At 41.1% G+C, this 24,434-nt stretch overlaps 1 protein-coding gene across 2 annotated transcripts in view; it reads right to left on the reverse strand.

Moving 5' to 3' along the window:
- The window catches only part of LOC136851261 (secernin-3), a 54,969-nt gene that overhangs the window by 15,756 nt on the left and 14,779 nt on the right, over positions 1 to 24,434 (reverse strand). The window contains exon 6 of one of the 2 annotated variants that reach the window (XM_067125228.1): positions 620 to 717. In XM_067125228.1, coding sequence (XP_066981329.1) covers positions 620 to 717 — 98 coding nt within the window. Of the gene's footprint in view, positions 1 to 619; positions 718 to 11,238; positions 11,334 to 24,434 lie in introns of both variants that reach the window. The other variant, XM_067125229.1, reaches the window with a different exon arrangement.

Below are 24,434 nucleotides of genomic sequence, written 5' to 3' on the forward strand. Positions count from 1 at the left end.
GAAAAGACCACAGTCATTTTTTGACTCATTGGGTTCACCTAAAGGATCTGTTCTGAAATGACAACTGAAAATTGGAGCAAGGTACAGTTAAAGAGTTGAGCTGCACAGCTAAGTTGGAAGAGACCAAAGGGAAAAGATAAGAAATAAAAGGATGAAAGCAATGGATCTGGACCCAAATAGACACTGCAAAGAACCTTTACTTCATGCCACTCAACACAGGCTATAAGTGGTACCCCATCATCTGCAAGGGGGTTAAAAGTCCAAGGGTAGTTTAGCTTCAATTAATACACTGTTCAGTGGGAATAAATTCCCTATATGTAATTGGATGTAAATGTCTCCACATGGTTTCACATAGGATTAAAAGTGTTTAATATAAAACATTTCCATCAACATATAAATACATTTCTAACCTACAGATATCAGCATTTTTGCAGCCCTACAAAACAGCTCTCTCTCATCTTGGGAAACAATGAGTGCATCTCTAAGTAAGACATCTATAAAAGCTTAACAATTTCAATTAATATGAAAATATTAATATGAAAACAATAACTTAAAAAATGGAGGGCAATTAATATCATGCAGTTAAAATCCATCAATTATTAATTTATGCAGAACTTACCATACTACCAGCAGTTGGATGACTATGATCAGTCCCACGGCAAATCCCTGATTCCTTATCTCGTAGGATGTCAAACATTTGTGTCAAGGTAAAGTTGCCTGTCAATAGTTCACAATAACACGTATCAACTAAAGCATCACACATCACTGTGCATACAAACCAAACTTACATCATTCAGCCAGATACTGAAATCTTTTCAAGAAGCATCAACCAACAATTATTGCAGAATAATTTCTTTTGTAAGTATAATGAAAAGTGACATTTTTATGATCAAATAAAGTTTTATATATACACTCCATGTAGTTACATTCTACTAGTTTCACTTGCTCGGCAGCTAAAATTTTGAAATTCATGGGTCGCGTTATTTTGTTTGGCTAGGTGACTAACCCTGCCCACTTTCGGGGTAAGAGAGGAGCAACTAGCAAAAGGATTCAATTTTTTGATGCCACATTGTTCATGTGAGGGGAGGAGGGAGGGCTCCAATCATGTAATTACTTGGTAAGTATATATAAAACTTTATTTTATCATAAAAATGTCATTTTTATATAAGTAACTTACCAAGTACAGTAAACCCCTGTATTCGCGTTCTCACGATTCGCCCACTTGTGGTATTTTTCACTGAGAAATATTCACTAATTACTGTATTTTCACATCATTTTCATGACTAAATGCACTTTTTGTGATAAAACTATTAAAATACTCACAGGTATAAGCATTTTTTTTTGTATCTGAACTATCAAAATAGGCAGTTCTAAGTGTTTTTAGAGGGGTTTTAAGTATTTGCGGATTTTAGCTATTTGCGGGGGGGTGTGGTATGCATCCCCTGCAAATATGGGGGGGTTTACTTTAATTACATTGCTGATTCCCACATTGACAGGAGGTGGGATGCATGAACAAATCTACCCCAAAACATTAGTAATGGTAATAAATTTGAGAATAGAAATGCCTGTTGTTTCCTTACCTGATAAGGAAGCTGCTGCAGGAAGGTACTGCCTCTATTGGCGCCCTCCTTATTGTACAGTGGCGCGGCAGTATAGCTGAGGCTTGCCTACTATGTTAGTGGGTACCTTGTAGCGAAGTGATTCCAATTGCTGACAAAGGTAATTATGTTGCCCTTGCCCAGGGCATAGTACAGAAAATACAACAATAAAATAAACGTCACCTAATACCATAAAAAGTTAAAAACCACTGCCCAACCATGAAGGACTGGAGGGCACTCCAGTACACTGTAACCGCCCCCCCGCTCCCTTAAAAACTCAACAACCTCAAATCAAGATGAAGAAAGAAAGAAAGGAAGGAATGCTTCCTACGCTTCTTCCCCCAACACCACGCCAGCCACCGAAAATGGACAGTTTACAATTATTGTAAATTGTGTCAATTTCCTTCAAATAATGTGCTGCAAAGACCGACTTACATTTCCAAAAAATCGCTTCATATAGAGGAGAGACAAATTACGCTTGAACGCCAACAAAGTGGCAACAGCTCTAATTTCATGAGCCTTCACTTTACACAATGGAAAAACCTCATGTTCAACCGAAGATTGGGCTTCTGAGATGAGGTCTCTAAGGAAGAATGCCAGGGCATTCTTTGAAAGTGGCCAAGAAGGGTTTGTAACAGAACACCATAAAGTGTTTGAAGAACCACGAATCTTCTTGTTCTGTGAAGATAAAACCTTAGAGATCTCACAGGACACAATACTCTCTCTTCCTCATTTGGGCCTACAATTTCAGACAAACTTAATTGCAAAGGAATGAGGCCACGGATTGGAAATGGGCTTGTTCTTGGCTAGAAATACCAAAGAGAAGGAACAGACAGCATTCCCTTGGGAGAAGCCCACTCTTTTGTCTATTACTTGGACCTCACTGATTCATTCTGCAGTTGCTAAAGCGACTAGAAAAAGGGTCTTTCTAGTTAGATCTTTTAGGGAAATCAAATGCATACGCTCAAACTGGGCCCAGACAACCATTTATGAACCACATCCAGGTTCCATGGCACTACTGCTACCTCCTTCTGTCTTGTGGTGTCAAACGATCTAATTAGATCAGATAAATCCTGATTAGAGGAAAGGTCCACTCCCCTATGTCTGAAGACAGAGCTTAACATGGCCCTATAACCCTTGACCGTCGAGGATGACAGGTTTCTATTGGTCTTAAGATATAGCAGAAAGGCTGCTATTTCAGCTACAGATGTCTGACAAGACAACACTCTGTGCTTTCTGCAACAGTCTCTAAAAATTATCCACTTAGTCTGAAAGACTCTATCAGAGAACTGCCAACCACATTTGGCAATAGCTCATGAAGCCGATCTTGAAAACCCCTTCCTCCTAAGAAGTTTCCTGATAATATGTAGCCTGTCAGGGCCTGAGTAAACAACCCCTGATGAAAGTGCCAGAAGTGGGATTGTTTTAGCAGATGAAATTTTTGAGGTAGCAGCATCGGAAAGTCTGCAAGTAGGTTGGGAAGGTCTGTGAACCATTCCTTTGTCGGCCAAAAAGGAGCCACTAGGATCATTGACAGATTTTGGTGAGTCTGGAATTTGTTGATCACCAGTCTTACCATACTGAAAGGGGGAAAAGCATGAAGGTGACTGTTTGACCAGTCCTGAAGCATGGCATTGGTTGCCCACACTAAAGGATCCAGAACTGGCTAGCAAAACGGGGAGACGATGGTTTATGGAAGTCGTGAACAGGTCTATGACCAGAGTCCCCCATAACTTCCATAGATCTGAGCAAACCTGAGGATCCAGAGTCCACTCCATGGGTAACACTTGTTTCCAGGGGCTTAATCCACCCGCCAGAACGTCGGCCTTCCCCTGGATGAAGCGCGTAAGAAGCCTGACCTGAAATTGCTCTGCCCAAAGCAGAAGATCCCCTGCCGTCTCATGAAGGGAGAAAGAGTGTATTCCCCCCTTGGTTTTTGATATGTGACAGAGCAGTCGTACTGTCGGGGTACACTGTGATTGACTTGTTGCATCCTTATTCCTTGAAAAATTGTAACCCCAGATGAAATGCCTTCAATTCCTTGACATTTGTATGCCAATCTCTTTGTCCGGGGACCAGGTCCCTGAAATTTCCTTGCTCCCCAAGAGAGCTCCCCAACCTAGGTTCGACACATCTGAGAAGAAGTCTAGGTTGGGGTTCAATGGAAGGAGGGATTTCCCTTGGGACAACCTTCCTTCTAAGGTCCACCAATGCAGGTCCTCTCTTATCTCAGGAGTCGCTCGGAACACGAAAGAGTCTGGGTATTTTTTCCTGCTCCAGCTGATTTTTAAGAAGAACTGGAGTGGTCTCATATGAAGCCTGCCAGAAGGACGAACTGTTCTATGGACGATAATGTCCCCAAAAGACATCCATTTGTTGGCGGAGCATTGATCCAGAACAAGAAATCTGCGTACTATCCTGAGGCAATACTCTATTTTTTCAGGGATGGAAAAACCTGAAAACTCCGAGAGTCTATTATCATCCCTAAATGAAGAACCCATTGTGACGGAATCAACTGAGACTTCTGAAAGTTGATCATCAATCCCAGCTCCTGGGCTAGAAGTCTTTTGAAGGTCCTCTGAACATTTTTCTTTCAATTGGGCCCAAAGTAGCCAATCGTCCAAATAAAGGGAGATCTTGATTCCCATCAGATGGAGCCATTTTGTTAGGGGAGTGAGAACTCTGGTAAACACTTGTGGCGCCATCGATAACCCAAAACATAGAGTGCGGAACTGGAACACTTTGTTCCCAAACACAAACCTCAGAAACTCCCTCAATTCCCAATGTATTGGGATGTGGAAGTACACATCTTGCATGTCTGTTGATGTCATCCAGTCTCCCTGGCGAATGGATGACATGACAGTTCGATTTGTCTCCATCTTGAATTTTGTCTTTCGTATGAAGACATTCAATGTGCTGACTTCTAGGATGGGCCTCCAGCCCCCTGAAGCTTCGGGCACCACAAAAAGATAATTGTAGAACCCCGGGGAGTCCACATCCTCTACTAATTCTATCGCCCCCTTTTTGAGAAGGGACGACACTTCCTCTGAGAGGGCCAAAGACTTCTTCGAGCCTTTGGAGTAAGCTGACAATGTTACTGGAGAGCTGCTTAAAGGCAGCTTTTCTTTGAAGGGGATAGTATAACCTTCCCTCAGTAAATTGACAATCCAGGGCTCTGCCGGAAGAACCTGCCATGAAAGGGCCGTGTCTGCAGCAGGGAGACTGTCCTGGAGGCATGAGCAGGCATCTCTTTAGGCCACCTAGAGGATTGAGCAAGAAGATCTTGCTTACTCTTCTGAAGATCTGAAGAAATCTCCACAACTGTAGCCTGCAGGAACAGATGATGACGATCCAGTGTGGAAAACAGAAGGGCCGACTTCTGTGAGGGAGTCACTCACTTAGAGGTGTAAGAACACCACACTTCTCTATTTTCAAGTACTCCCATTGTGTACAGGGACGCTAACTCCTGGGAACTATCCCTGATCCCTTTATCGATATACGAGAGGACCCCCAGCCAATCGGAGGCACTATCTTCAGGAATAACAGAGCAGTCCTTAAGCTTGCGGGATAGAGAGCCCACCACCCAATCAAGAAAACTCAAATCTTCAAACACCTTGAACAAGTTTTTAAGATGTGAGAGTTCCGTCAAACTGAAGATAATCTTTGTTGGTGTAAACGCAGATCTGTGAGAGGAATCGATCAGCCCAGAGAAGTCTCCCCCCCCTGGGGAGGAGGCAGAAACTCCCAGAGAAGTAGCTTCCCCAGTGGCATAAGATAGCTGTCTCTTCTTTGACAATCTAGAAGGAGGGGAGCTGAAGATGGCTCTACCTTGTTCCCTCTTCTCCGCTAGCCATCCCTCAATATCACTGAAGGCTTTCTTAGCAGAAGAAGAAAGCACCAACGTGGGCAGTCTCACAGAATCGGAGGACTATGACTCCATAAGAAAAGCAGACGCAGGCGAAGAAGGAGCTGCAGGCAAAAAGAAACTCAGGAAGGTAGAAAGAAGATACCTTAGCAACGATGCATAAGCTGAAGGATGAGCATCTTCAGCAATAACCTCTTCTTCCTCGTCTGAAGAGACAGGAGACAAAGCTAAGTCCATAGGTTGGGGGGTTGTCGAAGCCTTCTTTAACAGGCTCAAAGTACTGTCCAGCTTGCTCTGAATCGGGTCTACCACGGAGAGCGCTTGCTTGCTGGAAGAGGGTAAAGCCTGAAATGCAGGAGACTGAAGCACAGAAGAATGCCCAACTACTTGAGAAACTCTACCAGCAGTAATAGTCAAAGTGTTGGTGGCAGAAACATGGTGAACGGAGGAGAGTGGGCACTTTGGTGCCAACGGAAGTTTGGGTGCCAAAGGCAGCCCAGGAGCCAGTGGGGGCTTCATCTTAGCTGGCGATCCATGAATCACTGGGTAGACAGGCGAAGGTAGGCGCTCTATAACGCTCGAGAGAAGACGGGCACTCTGACACAGCAGGACGAGAAGGAGCCAACGAGCACTGAGATGATTTCGGGAACTCTGAAGAAACTGGGCATTCGGCAGTCAAGGGAGCTTCTGACAATGCAGAATGGTTGGGGGCCAGAGGAGTCTCGGGTGCATGAGGACGCTCAAGGGAAGACGTTTTAGACAAAGAGAGAAGCAGGATGCTTGGAAGCTGCAATCTGACACTCTACCAAGGGAGAAACAGAAAGAAAATGCTCCAGACTATCCCAATGACTGCAAGACGGAAGAGGACTGCGAACAGGCTCTCTGAATTTCTTACACGGCACTGGATGAGAATGTGACACATCACCAGCACGCCTTTTCAAAGGGCATGATTCACCCATAAAACACCATTGGCGCCTGGTAGAAGAATCATCTGAGCTAGATGAAAGACCATGCCCGTCCAAGGATACACCTTTCCAGTGAATTTGGCTGCAACCTGGCATTCCATAACAGGTCCAACCGTGGGGGCGACTACCCATGGGCAGACCCCACTGACCTCCCTTAGGCTACACGTTTGACTCCTCCCAGGCTTAGGGGAGTATGACATTGACCTTTGCCTGGGAGAATTGACAGGATGGGCAGCCACCTCCTCTACCAACACAACACTAAAACCAGGCGCAATCGGGCGTTCCACCGACACTGTACTGGCACTAGGCACTACAGAGCCCTCCAAATCACTCTTATTGTCCATAAGGACCTTGACTGATGAGGCTAATTGAACAATAGATTCTACAATCAATTCAAACCTTTTATCGATTTTACACTCGAGACTGGCAATGAGGTTGAGGTCGTTAAATTAAGTATACTTTAGTTTAACCAGATCACTGAGCTGATTAACAGCTCTCCTAGGGCTGGCCCGAAGGATTAGACTTATTTTACGTGGCTAAGAACCAATTGGTTACCTAGCAACAGGACCTACAGCTTACTGTGGAATCCGAACCACATTATAGCGAGAAATGAATTTCTATCACCAGAAATAAATTCCTCTTATTCCTCATTGGCTGGTTGGATATTTGAACTCGCGGCCAACAGAGTGGTAGCTGAGAACGGAACCCGCTCGCCCAATGAGGAACTGTGGTTGAGGTTGTGAGTGTGAGGGCCGGGTAAAGGAGCAGGTTGCACAGAAGGAGAACTGGGTACAGGATCAACAGCAATAATAGGAATGTCAATCTCGACGTTAGCATTATCAATATCATGATCAACAGGAGATCACTGACTAGCTAAAGCCTTACTAATCCGTCTGGCCATCGCTTTTCTCTTTTTATCGTAAGTCTACTGAACAAACTTGTCCCCTACAATCCGTGCAGATAGAATGGGAATCATAAGGTTTCTTAGTCAAATGCATATTGCAACCTTTGCTGCAATACCTGAAGTTAGTCAAACTTGAGTCTGACATTTGGCAAACAAGTCAACTAAAGTCACAATCAGTAAACAAGGTAAAGTCGAATTAATCACAAGGTCAAGTCAAATTAATCAAAGTCAATTCCAAAATCAAAGCTGCTGCTAAAAGCTGGTGTACAGCCATTAGCCAGCAGAAACAAATTGAATCCTTTTGCTAGTTGTTCCTCTCTTACCCTGAAGTAAGTAAGTATAGCTTAGTTTTACCAGACCACTGAGCTGATTAACAGCTCTCCTAGGGCTGGCCCGAAGGATCAGACTTATTTTACGTGGCTAAGAACCAAATGGTTACTTAGCAACGGGACCTACAGCTTATTGTGGAATCAACCACATTATAGCGAGAAATGAATTTCTATCACCAGAAATAAATTCCTCTAACTCTTCATCAGCCGGCGGCGGGAATCGAACTCCGGCCCATCGAATGACGGTCTGAAGCTCAACCAACTCGGCCAACAAAGGGGTAAAAGTGGGCAGGGTTGGTCTCCTAGCCAAACAAAATAGCGCGACCTGCGAATTTCAAAATTTTAGCTGCCGAGCAATTGAAACTAGTAGCAATATAATTATAGTACAGTAGAACACCGGTCCTCGACACTAATCCATTCCAGAAGAAGCATCGAGATTCAGTTTAGTCAAATTCTGAATCAATTTCTCTCATAAGAAATAACTGAAAATGGATTAATCCATTCCTGACTACCAGTCATTACCCCAACCTTGCCTTTTTATACAAAACATTACACAAATTACAATTAAATAAGTTCAGAGTTAAATAACTTATCAGAAGTACTTTTTACATTTTTAATGCCTACTGTATAAAAAAAATTGGCCTACAACCAATGCAGCAGTCTTACCAATGGTAGACCGAGCACCATAGGCTAGGCTAGGTAGCCTATAGGCACTTCCAGAATGTACTGTAATGGGTACACACAAAAACAAGCCTGATTATTACAGTAAATTAATAATACAGTATTTATAAGCCTAATTACTGTATGTCTGTTATCATAAAATTAAGAAAAATTTCCTAAGTTACGTCGGCACTTGGCAGCTTGTGGCATGAGCAGATGTAAACAAACCAAAGTGCCACCCTGGTGGTGTATTGCGGTATTAATTACATAAACTTTGTTTACGTTCAGTATTTATGGTAAATTTCATACAAAGTCTACTGGAATAGTATACAAAATCGCTGTAAAACATCTTTCAATATATATTATGGTACCCTAACTTATTGGGACCTATGATTGGATGAAAATTCAGTGCAGAAAGCCAAAAAAATGATGATATACCTGTACAAGCGTGTACTTCTCCAAACAACAGCAGCAGCGTGTGTGGGCTTTAAATGCTTTTAAATATGCATGGGAAGAACGCCACCAACAACGCCAACTAGCGGCAGCCAACCGAAACTCTTTGTTTTGCAAACATCATATGATTCATCGGGTCGGATTCCGGTTTGTTGTTCGAGCTCCGACGCAAAATTTACTCGACACTTCGTGTCGAAATCCAATTATGTCGAGTTCTGGTACGGTCGAGGACCGGGGTTCTACTGTACTTGGTAAGTTACTTATGTAAAGCTTAAGTCCCATATTTGTACCCATTCCCACACTTATAAGTTCTAAACACTTAATGTACATATACTATACTTTCATTTGCTCAGCCTGGGCAATAAGAAAATTTAACCAATTCAGTATTAGGAAATTATGATTATCCAACTGCACTCATTCAATAAAGTTTTGTATAATACGTGCTGCACCAATTGTTGAAATTATGATAAACACACAAAATAACAAAAGAAATGATGCAGTAGACTCATGCTATCTTACTTCCCCAGGTTATAATGATCACAAAGTTGTACTCAAAAGTATCTTGTGCTGAAAAATTCTATAAGTTGGAGTATGAATGTAGTCTGACTTTAGGAATAGCAGTCTTATGAAGTGTCTCACTGTGTAGAGGAATATGCATTCACTGTTAGGTAGCATAAATATTCCAAATACATACTACTGTACTTATATATAAGATCCTTTTCACAATTTATGCAAAACTGATACACTATGCACAAAGTGATAAGTATTCACTGCCATTCTATGTAGTATTAAATTTTCAAAGATTTGAGCTGAAACGAAACTTTCTATACAAGTTTAAAATCATTTAAAAATATAGTGCACTATAATTATACATTGTATCCCATATTCATTCTTTTGCAGAACTATTCTCTTAAACCTCTGAAAACTTATCCTTCGAAACTTCATGTAAGAAAATACACAAGAATACCTTAAATCTAGGATTACTGTAATTATGTGCAGTAATCATGAAACAAATATGGGAGAGCTTCAGTCATGCTGGTGTACCCAATAAAATTCTTTCAAAATACTACATCATGTGCAAAGTCTTCGAAAAATCACATACAATCTTCATATCAGGATAAAATGCAATAGCACACTTGAAATACTTTACCCATTCCCACTACAATACAATGTCACAAAGGAATTTTCTGACACAGTTGCTCTAAAATCCTTTTCTACAGTTCTAAAATCCTTTTCTACAAGGAAAATGACTCCATTTTATGAAATTTCTAATTCCAAAATGCTGTGAAACAAATTTATTTTAATACCAACTGTACTGATATGCCTATAATATCAATTAAATCCAATTCCAAGCAAATAAAAAGATCAAAAGCACAGTGCTATTTTCCTACTAAAATTTCTATGACAGAATCTATCATGAAACATGCAACTTATTGTTTAAACAATATTTAATTTGGTTTTCCCTATTCTTTCAATGGAAACCATGTTTATTAAAATAGATGGTTCAGTTAAAATAATTATGTATACATGTAATTTAAACAAAGATATAACAATTTCTGACGAGCATAAAAAAGCTTATGTTATTAGCAAAACCTACATCTAGAAATTAAGTAACTACCCACTACTGTATTTTGTGAAACAAGGTTTGCATGAAAAAAAAAAAAAGTCTTTATATTCCACTTCTTCCTAAGAAATTACATGTACATTCTAGATATGAGTTTAAAACTTCATCTGAATATTTGTGAAACTCAGTATACATACTACACAAGAAATAATTATACAAACCAAAGATTTTCCAAAAATATGTTCATGTTTACATTCCAGAACATCCTCATGGTCACAGAAAATATAAAGTTATTTCGAAAGCCAATAAAGTTTGGTGTTTGGTAAGCTGTCTTGTAACAGAGGAAAAAATAAGAGACAGACAACTGGAAGGCATTAAAAAACATTCACATACTGTACTGTACAATCAATTCAGTGTCCCAGGTAAACACTAAGTCCATCTTCACTAAGAACTGTACAAGAGCAGTAAACTAATTAACTTCATTTATACTAAATTAAAAGTTGCTGTCATTACTGTCATTTAGTTTTATATCTCTAAAAGATGTTACACTTGGATTCCTCTTAATAGCTAATATTCAATTGTGAGTTTTTGTGGTACAGTATGAGGACTTGGTCAACTAACAAAACATAGCTGAGTTTCTGTGTGATGTAGTACTGCACAAGGTAGTGTACTTTGGGATGAAGAACAAGGGTACAACTCATCAAACTTTTCTTTGGTATTTTACATATCAAAACAGGATGTAAAAATCTGGGATTTTGCCTTATGAAAACACCTCTACACACCACTGTATAACCTTAATTAAAGGCAGTACTGTACAGTACAACTCTTGGGTAGACATACGCCACCAGATTACTCGACCTCTTATTTTGTTAGTTCCAAAACTATTAAGAACTGAGCTACCTGTGAAGAAGTGGTGACAAACGAACCATAACACATGCAAATCCCTGATTCCTCATCTCTTAAAACACTGAACATAGACTCCAAACCAAACTTTCCTGAAAAAGTATAATTTGTTAAAACTAGTTAAAATTTTCCACTTCTGACTTGTCCCATATATTTCTGTTAAACTCAGGATACCCTCAGTATAGAGGCAAGTTTAAGAATAATAATAATGATTATGACTTCACTTAAAATCTCATGGTATTCTTGGCACCTCCAATCCAATAATCCACCTCATTTATACATTACTAATACAGTATTCTTCTCTATTCATGCAATGATAATATGGTAATAAGAATGAATATGCCCTGTGATTAGTAAAATATACTTATAACTTCACTGTCATTATACAAAATAATAGACTGTAATACTTTTCTACTTTTTACAAAGATTTTCTGTAATTCACCATTTATCTGCTCACTCATAAATCTCAATTTCCATGGAATGGAATATGACATTTTTATAATAAATAATGTTTTATATATACTTACCAAGTAATTACATAGCTATAGTTTCCTCTTGCACAGCAGCCTAAATTAAAAAATTTGTGGGTAACGCTTCAAAGTTTAGTTCAGGCGACTCGTCCCGTCCACTAACAGGAATACCAGGAACTACTTAGCAGACAACCTCATTCTGTTTATGCCATATGGCCATCAGAGGGGAGGAGGGAGGGCTCCAATCATGTAATTACTTGGTAAGTACAGTACATATAAAACTTTATTTTATTACAAAAATGTCATTTTTATATAAGTAACTTACCAAGTAATTACATAGCTGATTCCCAACATTAATAGGAGGAGGGATACATGGACATATTCTACTCCAAAACATTTAAGTCATGTACAGTAATGAATTTGAAATAGAAAAAGTTGCTAGCATTGAATACAACACTTGTACTTCCTTATTAGCTAAGAGAGCCTGCAGTAGAAAATTGCCTCTGTTTGGTGCTCAACTTAACCTGCAGTGGCGGGGTGGTAAAGCCATGGAGCACCTCTACCTAAGTGGAAGCCTTGCAACTAAGGAGTAGTCTGATGGCTAGCAAAGCATAATTGGAAGTTTGCAGTGAAGGAGCTAACCGAAGGCTGGCAAAACTTCAAAAAGTGCCCTTGCCCTGGGTGCAGTACCACAATAAAAAAACAACCAGATAACACTGTCATCTGCACTGAAATAAAGACATTGACCCATCCACTGAGAGTGATGGGTGCTCCAGGTACATTGTACCCCCCGGCTCTCACAAAACTCAGCACCTTACTACACGGTGAAGAGAAAGTAGGAGAAAATCCTATGCTTCCTCACGTGATGCCAAGCCAGTTAACAGTACAAATAATCGCAAGGTACTGCAAAAAATTTTAACACTGTTTAAACTTTTCTCAAGAAGTGAAAAGCGAAAATCAATTGCACTTCCAGTAGGTCGATTGTAGGATGAATGTAAGGGGCTTATATGCATGAAGACTAATGAGGTAGAAGTTGTTCTGACTTCTATAGCTTTCACTTAAAAGTAGGCCCTACTCTTTCCTGAAACTAAGAATGGTCCCATAGACCAAGTCCATACATGACGAAGAACAATGTGTTCTTAGATAGGGCAAAAAAAAAAGAGTCCTTGTCAGAACACTAAAGGTTATGAATGGATGGCCCCCGTGCTTCCAATCCTGCTCAGATAATACCTGAAAACTCCCACAGAATAGAGAGCTTCCCACTCTTCCCCAGAGCCAAGGATGTGGGGAGATTTGGTGCCAGATGATCGGAAGCTGGCGCCAGGCACTGGGTGTACTGAACTGGTGCCAGGCTGAAGGTGGCACCAGCTGAGCTGGCTGCCAGATAACTAATTGGTTGGGAGCTGGTGGGCACTCCTAGGAGCTCAGGGCAGAGCTGGTGCCAGGCTGTAGCTGGCACCAGGCGAGCTAGAAGTCAGGCGAGGTAAAGGCTTGAGCTGGTGGGTGCTCCTGGGAGCCCGGAGCACTGTTCCTGGCTGTCAAGACCATCTTCTCTTCCATTAAGTTCTTGAGAGAGAGAAAGGTTCCAGGTCATGGAAGGGTTCTCGTTCTTGGTTAAAAAAATCCCAGGGTAAACAAGCAAACCGCGTTACTGAGTCAGACATAGCTCAATACCCGTAAAAAGGAGGAACATGAGAGATTCTATATCCTCTCCGATAAACAAGGCAATGCTGCTTTTGAGTCATAAGTGTCTCAGAAGAAGAAACTTGGAGTTTGAGACACCCGATTTGGAACATCGTTCACTTATATTAGTAGACTGAGCTAGAAGATGACATCTGCATTTTTCAAATGTCTCTTGTAGCACCTCTGAAAAAAAAACCCTCCTTCCTGACAAGCACCTGGACAGCCCAAAGCCCGTCCACATAAGAGTGTACCACCCTTGGTGGCATCTCTTGAAGTGAGGCTGTTCAAGAAGAGAAAAATAGTCGAAGGATTCTTGGCGAGTCTACCAATCAACTGTAGCCATTTGGGAGCCATAAATTATGGTTCAGAATGGGGCTATGAGGCACTTCGTAATGTTCTGATGAGCCTGAAAAAGTTCAGCCCTTCCTTGACCATGTTGAACAGTGGAAGAGCGCAGAGATCCAGGTGGAACGGTCTTGCAGTATGGTGTGTGTTGCCCATGCTAGAAGTTTCCTTTAAGGTGGCAGACAGTCAAGGTTGGCCTGCCCCATAGAAGCACATAACCCAACAGTTCAGGGGATTCAAGGTCCACTCGGGGGTAAGAGTGAGTTTCTGATGGCTCGGTTCATCTGCCAGAAATTCCAGTTGGACTAGAAGAAACTTGATTGTCCTCTGCAGTAAAACCCTCTTGTCGCTTGGTGACGAGTGCTAATGTAAAAAACGTATGGACTGTGGTCTTGTCTAAAGGAATACCACAGTCTAGGAGTGCACTAGGGCCGAGAAGAACTGAAGCCTTAAGTGAATGGCTTTCAGTTCTCTGGCATATGTGTGAAGATTCCATTCCCCCCAGGGAAACGTCCTGGAAGTTTCCCAGTTCCCTGAGCAGGCTCCCTCTACTAGAACAAGGAGAGAGAAGCAGTCTAAGACTAGTCTCATGATGAGGGACTTCTTCTGAAAGTCTAAATTCGGACAGCCACTGCTGAAAGTCCAACTGAAGACCAGGGCTAAGGGAAAAAACGATGGTGTCGGCAGTGATTCCCTGTCCCAGTACGTGTTCAAAACTTTGAACTTCCTTCAAAGGGAGACAAATACATGAGACGTCCAGGGATACATGGACATATTCAGGAAAAAAAAAAAAAAACTGATGTTTATGGCCAGAAACAGAAGACAAATGTTAGAGAGAGAGAGGGCTACTAGGCTGTCTGGTTTGTCTCCATCTAGAACCTCATCTTTCATTGAAGAGAGAGAGGGGAGCTGCGGGCCATGCAGACTTGCTGACGATTCTATGGACTCGCAAGCAACAGAGCGAACTTGCACATCATTCTGCAGGCTCATGGATGACTGAGCAAACTAGTAGCTGACCCTGTTGATCCTTGACAGTTGTGCAGACATGAGGACATCTGTGCGGGAATGACTTCTTATTGGACTTGAAAACGGTTTGTGTGGACTTCACGATACCTGTACTTCGTACAGACCGAAGACGTGCAAAACTGTGTAGGGCAGAACTAACATCTGGAACATTTATAAGGCTTGAAAAATCCGTAAGAGACACAAAAGCCTGGTCACAGGATAACAGAGGCCTGTCCAAAACCAGGTATGACAAATTCCTGCAGTCCGAAACAATAATCTCTAGATAGTGCCAAGGACTCTAGAACAGAAGTCGGGAGCTAGGGAACTGGCACCAGGTGACATCTCTCGGAAGTTGATTCCAGGCTTTCAGGAACTGGCACCGATAGGAAGCGCTGGTCCTAGAGGGTTAATGGCGCTTTCTTACTTGAGCCCAAGTAAGGACTTCATCAACAGAGCACTTAGTAGAGAAGATCTCGTTCTTGTTATTCCAAGAAAGATGGACAGAAAAAATCAATGAAAAAACAGCGAAACTGTAGGAAGGCTGTGAAATGAGGTTAGCCTCCTTACTGATTGACAGAAACAGAGAACAGCAAGTGTCATGGGCATGTATCTACAGCAACTTCGCAAAAAGGAAGTAGTGTCAGCTCGTCTTGAGCTTTGAGGCGAAGGTGGAACAGACTGAAGAGAGACATAAAGCTTGTGAGCAGGTTGTATAGCCTGGTGCTGAAGAGGTTGTAAGAGCCCGACGCTGTCTCTTCCAAACACGTGTGTGTTCATGTGTTCGTCAATCGTCATCCATCGGAGTGGACAGGACAAAGCAAGCGTCTCGTTTTCTTTCTCTACAGGAACGCGATTTCAACCATACAATATTTCCATCTGTTTCTCCCTAAGCATTGTTGTCTTGATGTATGTACAATCACCACTACTTGCATTGCCATGCAAGCATTCTAATCATGTACTCATAATGTTCCAACGAATCTTTTGTATCAAACTGTATGTGTGTTTCTGTTCGTGAAGACGCCAAACGTCTCTCCATTTCACATATATTATGCTACTGCATTGTATCCATTAATCTGTCTCGAATCTCATGCAACTGGCCATGTGTAGAATTTCCAGGCTTTTCCATTGATATATATTTCATCACAATGTTAATTATGTCTCTTGATATCACCATCTGTTTGTCTACCGACAAAAACAGATGCCCGAGCCTGTACCTCTGTTTTCACCTGTCTGTGTGTAGACGCTACCTTACCGCTCGCACGCATCAATAACATCTTCGAAGATTCTGTACATTTACCTCAGTAAGGAACTACCAATAAACCAGTAAACACCCAGCCAGTATGTCACTCACACCCGTCCTTACAAGGTAGCACTGGATGCCTGGCAGCTGGTGCCAAACTGCAGGTAGATGCACAGACACAGGTGGACACTTGGGCACAGGTGAACACTCGGACACAGGTGAACACTCGGACACTGGGCACTCGAACACTGGATGCCTAGATACTGGGCGCTCAGATCCCACTGAGTGCTCAGATCCCCTGGGTGCTCGGATCCCAGTGTGCTCAGGTCCTCTGGGCGCTCGGATCCCACTGGGCACTGGGATCCCACTGGGTGCTTGGATCCCACTGGGCACTGGGATCCCACTGCACACTCAGATCCCACTGGGTGCTCAGATCTCACTGGGCACGCTCGGACACTTTAGCAACTGAAACGAGCCTTCTCAGTGGCCTAGAATCACTGGAAAAAATGCCATCGATGCCACTAGCCCACACTACTGGGAGCTCAGACACTCAGCAGCCGAAACAAGCCTTTTCAGTGGCCGAGAATCACTAGAAAACACGCCATCAGCACTTCTACAATGAAAGCACATCCTTAAGGATGTCTTTCCAATGGCTGTCCGACAACACCTGCGGACAACAGGCTCAACTGAGGAGGCAACTATCTGGGGACAAACCCCTTCAGACTCCCATGGACTTTCAGTATGCCTCCTCCCTGTTGCATGGGAGTCTGACAGGGACTGAGTTTAGGAGATCTGATGGGCCAGAAAGCCACATCCTTCACTACATATCTGTCAGTACCTGGGACCAGACAACAGGCTCGACTGAGGGTGGGACTACCCGTGAGTAAACCCCACGACCTCCCTTGGACTTTCATTATACCTCCTCCCTGGTGCATGGGAGTCTGACAAGGACCTTTGTCTAGGAGCATTGGGGGATGAGTAGCCACCTCCTCCACTGCACAACACTTCACTATTACAAGGTTAACTTCTGTTAACCCCAGACACAAGACTGGCAATGGCATGGGAAGGAAGTGAGGGAGCCAGGCGCGGGAGCAAGTGGATACAAAATAAGAGGGCTAGCAGCAGGAGAGAGTTTGCACCAGATGATTGGGAACGGTGCCAGGCTCTGGGTGCTCCCAGGATGCAGTTGGTGCCAGGTGAGGTAGCAGCTCGGGAGCTGGTGAGCGCTCTTGGGCGATCGGAGCTGATTCTCGGCTGTCAAGAACGTCAATTCTTCAAAAAGCCCAGCACCACCAAAATAGGCACAAATTCTCTCCTTACTATGTTTTGCCCTTACACTTTTTCAGTTCTCTGCAAAGGAAAGTGTAATAAAAAATGTTTAATTAATTCGTTACCGACAAAGGTATGAAGTACCCAGACTACCACCATGCAGACATATCTCAACTCCTAACAAACATTATTTGAGACATGCAGATATGTATTTCATTACTAAAAATCGGTTCGGAAGTGAATGCAATGTTTACGTCTTATTATGCTATTCGGAAAAGGAATGTTAACCTTTACTGACCAAAGTTAGAAGTACGCAGAGTACTGTACTATCTCAATTCCTATCAAACATTATTTTAAACTTGTAAATATGCATTTCATTACCAAAAATATTGGCTTGGTAGCGAATGCAATATTTACGTTTTATTATGCTAATCGGTAAAGGTAGTAACGAATGTAATGTTTACGTTTAATCGGTAAATTACGCTACTGTAGTTACTCAATTTGAATGCAAATTCGCTGATGTAGTGAAATATGATAAACTTGAATCAGATCTTAATAACACAACAATAAAATACTGATTCTGAAAGCTGTAGGTTTGAAGGCTGCCCGAAATCAGCGATCATACATCACCGAAATCCGGTCTCCGACCAGCAAACTTCAGAAGAAAGCTGCCATTGACACTCGGTGTTTACTCAAGCACCAGCAAAAACAGAATGAGCTTGTCTGCTAGGTAGTTCCTGATATTCCCGTTAGTGGGCAGGACCACCCTGCATTAAACTTTGAAGCGTTACCCGTGAATTTTTTAATTTAAGCTGCCGTGCAAGAGGAAACTATAGCTATGTAATTACTTAGTAAGTTACCAGTATATAAAAACATAAATTTTCATAATAAAATTTATTATTTGGATACTTACCTACTGTTAAAGTTAGCTTACATCTCTGCATCGATAGGCGAGTCAGCATTCAAACAAAAGATCAAACGGCTGCCCGGATGATGGTCCAGTTCACCTGTTCGCCACCAAGTGTATTTCAAATGTTTAAGCTCTTGTCAGAATTCTCCTTGACAGCCCACTAAGTTGTGGGGAGGATGGGTGGGGTGTGCTTTAACAGCAGGTAAGTATCCAAATAATAAATTTTATCATGAAAATTTATATTATTTGGGATGAATCTTACCTGCTGTTAAAGTTAGCGATTCCCACATTGAGAAGAGGATGGTGGGTAGTGCAGCTAGACCAAATCCGCTCAGCCAATTGAGCTGAAGGTTTCTTGCATGAAACCCATAACATTCTTACCTAATCTGGAACCCTTTTTGGATCTTACTGCTGTCAGAAGTTGGGTTCCATTCAGGGAGCAAGGCTCTCATACGTGTGCAGCGAAGAGCAGCTTTACAGAGAAAACTGCTTCAATTCAGCTAGAATGAAATGGCAGCAGCATGAGGGGACCCTGTGCCTGGGTCCGAAAGCCCTATAAAACAACAGTCACTAAAAATAAATACCTTTACAACATGAAGGTATGTACCTGTACAATATATGTACCTTCATACTCCCCAAAATACTAAATCCCAGGATTTAAACAAAGAGCCTAAAAGACTGCTCTTTCCTCAGTTCAGGAAAAGACTTTACCCACTACCAGTAGCGGACAAAGGGCTTTTCTGTTACAAACATCATTCTGCATATTTACAGCATTGAACAGCAAAACCAAATTGCACTACTGTACAGTACTTCCGTGTTGCATTTAACCCATCCTCATGCGACAATTTGTCGTCAAACTAAATGAGGTAGTGACAGCTCTCACATTATGAATATTTACTTTCAATACAGGTAAATGGAATGGAGCTAGTTCTCATGCACTAGCCCCATTAAATACATCAGAGAGAACCTCATGTTCTTTGACAAAGATATTCTGGGTTTCTAAAGTCAAAAACAAAAGGTGAACTTTGCCTCTTCCAGGCTTAACCTTTGACAAAGACATCTAGGTTTTCTAAAACCACAAAACAAATGTTAACTTTGTCTTCCCCAAGCTTAACCTTTGACAAAGACATTCTAGGTTTCTAAGGTCACAAAATAAAAGGTTAACTTTGCCTCTTCCAGGCTTAAACCTTGACAAGGACACCTACATTTTCTAAAACCACAGAAGGTTAATTTTCCTCCTCCATGTTTAACCTTTGACACAGATATCTAGGTTTTCTAAAACCACAAAACAAAATGTTAACTTTGCCCTCTCCAAGCTTAACCTTTGATGAAGACATCCTAGGTTTCTAAAACCACAAAATAAAAGGTTAACATTGCCTCTTCCATGCTTAACTCTTGACAAGGACATCTACATTTGCTAAAATGACAAGACAAAAGGTTAATTTGCCTCCTCCAAGCTTAACCTTTGACACAGATGTTCTAGGTTCTAAAATCACAAAATAAAAGGATAACTGTCTCTTCAGGCTAATCCTATCTAAGTAAGTTTTAATTGCCCCTCTAGTCTTACAGAAATGTCGAACTTGCGGATGTAATGGCAACTATGTAGGTAGTTTTGTTCCTGAATCCCCAACTGCGAAAAACACTGTCCTTCCACATAATGAATTATCAAACCAATATCATGTTCATTTCACTCAAAGACACAACCTTTCCACTCTGATTTTGTTTCTGACCAGGAATAAAGCTCCTAGGCATCTTTGATGGTTTTTCCACTGTCCTGACATCTAGTAAGCTTTACCAGGGTTACTGTCGACCCTTTTATGTTGTATGTAAGTGTAACAACCCTAGAAAAATTCTTGCTTCGTGTTACATGACAGAGGGAAAAAACAAAACCTGGACATAGGTTTAAGAATAAAATGGTTAACTCTTGGTTTCAGCATCCCACCTACAGAACCTGGTGACAATGATGGTCCTGGATCTTACAAGTTTAATGAACATTAGCCGAGACTGTACTGTAATTGAGCCTGACATACTGACAAAATTCCCAGTGAGGCAATGTTTCTTAACAAAGAAAGTCCTTACCACATAGGAAGCTTCCTTCACGGCTAAAATTCTTCAAGAAGCAAGTGCCTATTCATCTTCTGAATAAGAATGAGGAGGAGTTAGGGAAGTCGACTGAAAATCATATTGCAGAGAGACAAAGCTAGGTGAAGCAACAGATCCTTGGCTTTTGGCATACTGTTGGGGGTTGGGCAACTTGAACCAGTGAATACTTACAGAGGCGCTGTACATGAGGCCAAACAAAGCGCCTTGATCAGCAATAACTCCTCTGTAAATACACCTCGAAGGAACTTGGGTGATTGACGATGTACAGGTATGAGAAAAATGTCTCCTGCACATCTACCAAAAAACATTTGATCGTTCTTTTGGAAAGTCACTACAACCATGCTGGAAAAACCAAAAGCATGGGAATAGATATATAAAGCCATTCAGTCTCAATGTGTCCAACACTGGTTGCCAATCTCCAGTTGCTTATGGAGCTAGGAAAAAGTCCAGAGGTAAAATCCCAGTGAATTACCGCCTAGTCCATTTCTTTCTCTCTAATTTACAAACTCCTACTAAAGAAAGAGAGACTTCTGCTGGAGAAGACAAAGGAAGAGCTATAGGAGACTAAACCAGTGGAGGGGGACTTAAAAGGAATCATAACTCTCCTTCACTGCCTCCACCACATAAGGTTCTGCTCCTAAGTCTCTCCAAGCATGCCAGGAGGCTTCAATTGGCCATCTACCAGAACCTGAGGGCTGAACTTATCCCCAAAGGGTATAAACTAAGACTTGCACCATTATATACTCCCTTATTGTCTTAACCTGTGCAGCATAAGCCTTGACTACAGACAGGAGCATAAGTGTTCTCATTTGTACCAAACTGAGTTAGTATAAGCATGAGAACATTAGCCTGTAGCATCAGAAACGGGTTAAAAACTAACTCTTAATCGCTAAACTCCTGGTGGCACCAAAAATCCTTAAAGCTGGCTTCACAAACTCCTTCGGCTGGTGCTAAAATCACACTAAGCTGGTGCAGAGAAGAGGCAGTATACTGTCCTGAGCAAAAGTTCAATAAAAGATAAAAACTGAAACTCTGTTTCAGCATGTCCAAAGCACTTGTCAGTCTTGAGTTCGTCTCTTCACAAGAGAGAGAAAAGAAAACCAAATCTTCTACTGAAGACGGTACCTGTATCGCAAGTCAGTGCTCCAAAACGTCTTAAAAATGATATACGTTAACTACTTGTGAATTTTTGCTCACGCTCCGTCCGAGTTTTGGCTACCACAGATCACATCCTGGGACCTGTTGACCACACACGACCTTACTATGAAATTTAAGGATCTGAATGAACAGATCATAGCACAGATATGTGCATTAAAGAATCAGATCTTAAAACGAAAATCGCTCAGGTGGGTGTGGCTGGCGATCTGATGAAGCAGTGGGTTACTTAAGTTTCACCAGGGTGGAAGGCGATATGCAAATGCTTAAAGTAAGCAGCTCTGGGAGGCCTAAGAAGACTTCTAATCGAAGTATGACTATTTTAAGCGTCAATTGAGGTTAATCCATGACGTAAGGAAATTGAAGATCAACCCACAGCTGCTTGGTGATGTTTCAGTTCGGACCGTCAATCGCCGTATCAATGAACTGGATACACGAAGCCACGTCCACACGGAAGAAATGGTACAGCCAAGTTACAGAGGATAAAAGGTCAAATTTGCTTTCGGAAGTACAGCGTGTGGGATGAGTCTCAATAGCTAAGCCTGCTTTGGTCAGATGAATCGACTTTACGGTCACTTGTATTAAGAAGTGCAAGTAATGTTTTAGCAGGTCAGGCGACCTCATGACCCTCTTTGCGGTGCCTCGAAGGGACTGTATCAAACGCCTGATTCTCTCATGGTTTGGGGAGCTTTACTGGTCATGGTGTAGCCAAGCTTCATGTCTTTAAAAGAATGAAAAAGTTAACCAGTATAATTGTTGGAGCTGATGTGTGACATTTTTGCCTGATGCATTAGGATCTGGGTGCCACATGTTTTCAGCAGGATGGCGCCAGAACTCCACTGCATGACTAAATCTGTCACTCAGTGGCTTCAGGATTACGAGATTCCACTTCATCAATAACAGTTGGCCTGGTAATAGCCCTGACATTGCTTAATAGAAAACTTATGGAGATGAAATGAGGATCTACAGGAGCTAAAAGATGTGTCGTCATTCAAAGCTGGAGCAGAAATCGCGCATCTTGGAACAACATACCGGAAAATGCTTCATAATTTGGCCTTGTCTGTATAAAGCGACTGAAGGAGGTGATTAAGCGTAAGGGTTGTCCTATAAATATTAGTGAATACTAATAAAGGTAATTTAGACTTAAAATATGACAATCTAATAAGCCTCTTTGCTGCGTTACGTATAATCAATAATAGTGGTTGGTGAGGCGGACTAAAGTTTTGCCCTTAAATGCCGAGCCTCTATTTACAAAAACGTCTCCTGTATGCGGCATTCGGGAGTTAGCGCGAAGCGGAAGAAAGTTTTTCAAAAATCACAGCACGCTTAGTTTTTAAGATTAAGAGTTCATTTTTGGCTCGTTTTTGTCATTGCCTGAAGTTTAGTATGCAACCATCAGAAATGAAAAATATCATTATCATATATAAATATTGAAATATATGACAGCGCAAAAAAATTTTCATATATAATTTTATACAAATAACGCTGTGAGCAAAACGGTTAAAGCTAACAGTTATTTTTTTCTTTGTATTGTACGCACTAAATTGCGATGATTTGGTATAACAGATTGTAAAACGATCAAAAGCAACACAGAAAAAATATTATCACAATACTGATACATGAATCAAATAGCGTGCGGATAGCAAAAATATTTTTCAAATTCACCATAAATCAAATATTGTGCTAGAGACTACATTTGACTAAATGACCAATTGATTAGAATATTTACTAGACTGTAAGTGTTTGAAAACACAGTTGCAGTTTTTCGACCATTTTGGTCGAGTTAAAGTCGACAGAAGGTTGAATTTTCTATTTATCATAATTTATATGAAAATATTTCCAATGATAAAGCTACAACCATGGTGTTATATTCTATTGTATTCTACATGAAATTACGCCATTTTCGCATAAAAGTTGTATGTAACGACTAATACAAAACGGGTTGCAAACATTCACGACAACGTGAAGAAAAATTTCTGAGATGTTCGGCGGGTTACGCGGATGTAAGGAAAATGTTTTTAAAAATTCACCATAAATCAAAATACCTGTTGTGCTAGAGACTTCAATTTATTGCAAAATAAAGTTAAATGATTGAATATTACTAGAATGTAAAGTTTTAGCTTACAACTGCGTTTTCGACCATTTGGTTGAGTTAAAGTTGACCGAAGGTTGAAATTTTGGCTGATTATCATGATTTGTGAAAATATTTCTAAAAAGTGATAAAAAGCTACAACCATGAATTATTTTTCTCAGCCCATATTCTACATAAGTGAGCACATTTTCATATATAAAACTTTCTGTAACAATATAAAACGGTGCAAACATTACGACAACGTGACGAAAGAATTTCTGGCGCGGACGTAAGGAAAAGTTTTCAAAAATTCATCATAAATCGAAATATTGTGCTAGAGACTTCCAATTTGTTGCAAAATAAGGTAAATGATTGAATGTTACTAGAATGTAAGAGTTTTAGCTTACAATTGCGTTTTTGACCATTTCGGTCGAGTCAAAGTTGACCGAAGGTTGAAATTTTGGCAGTTATCGAGATTTATATGAAAATATTTCCAAATTGATAAAAGCTACAACCATGGGTTGTATTTTGTTGTATTTTACATGAAATTGCGCACATTTTCATACATAAAACTTTACGTAACGGCTAATATAAAACAGTGCAAAAATTACAACAAAATGACGAAAGAATTTCTGAAATTTTCGGCCGAGTTACCGCGCGGACGTAAGGAAAAATTTTTTTTCAAAAATTCACCATAAATCGAAATATTGTGCTAGAGACTTACAATTTGTTGCAAAATGAAGGTAAATTATTGAATATTACTAGAATGTAAGAGTTTTAGCTTACAATTGCGTTTTTCGACCATTTCGGTCGAGTCAAAGTTGACCAAAGGTTGAAATTGTTTGTAGTCGACGTACGGTACGTCCACTTGGCACCCAACAGACAATTTTAGTCGACGTATGATACATCCAGTAGGCATTTAAGGGTTAAGGTAATTTGAAT

This window comes from Macrobrachium rosenbergii, chromosome 23 (assembly GCF_040412425.1).
Source record: "Macrobrachium rosenbergii isolate ZJJX-2024 chromosome 23, ASM4041242v1, whole genome shotgun sequence".
NCBI classification, from domain to species: domain Eukaryota; kingdom Metazoa; phylum Arthropoda; class Malacostraca; order Decapoda; family Palaemonidae; genus Macrobrachium; species Macrobrachium rosenbergii.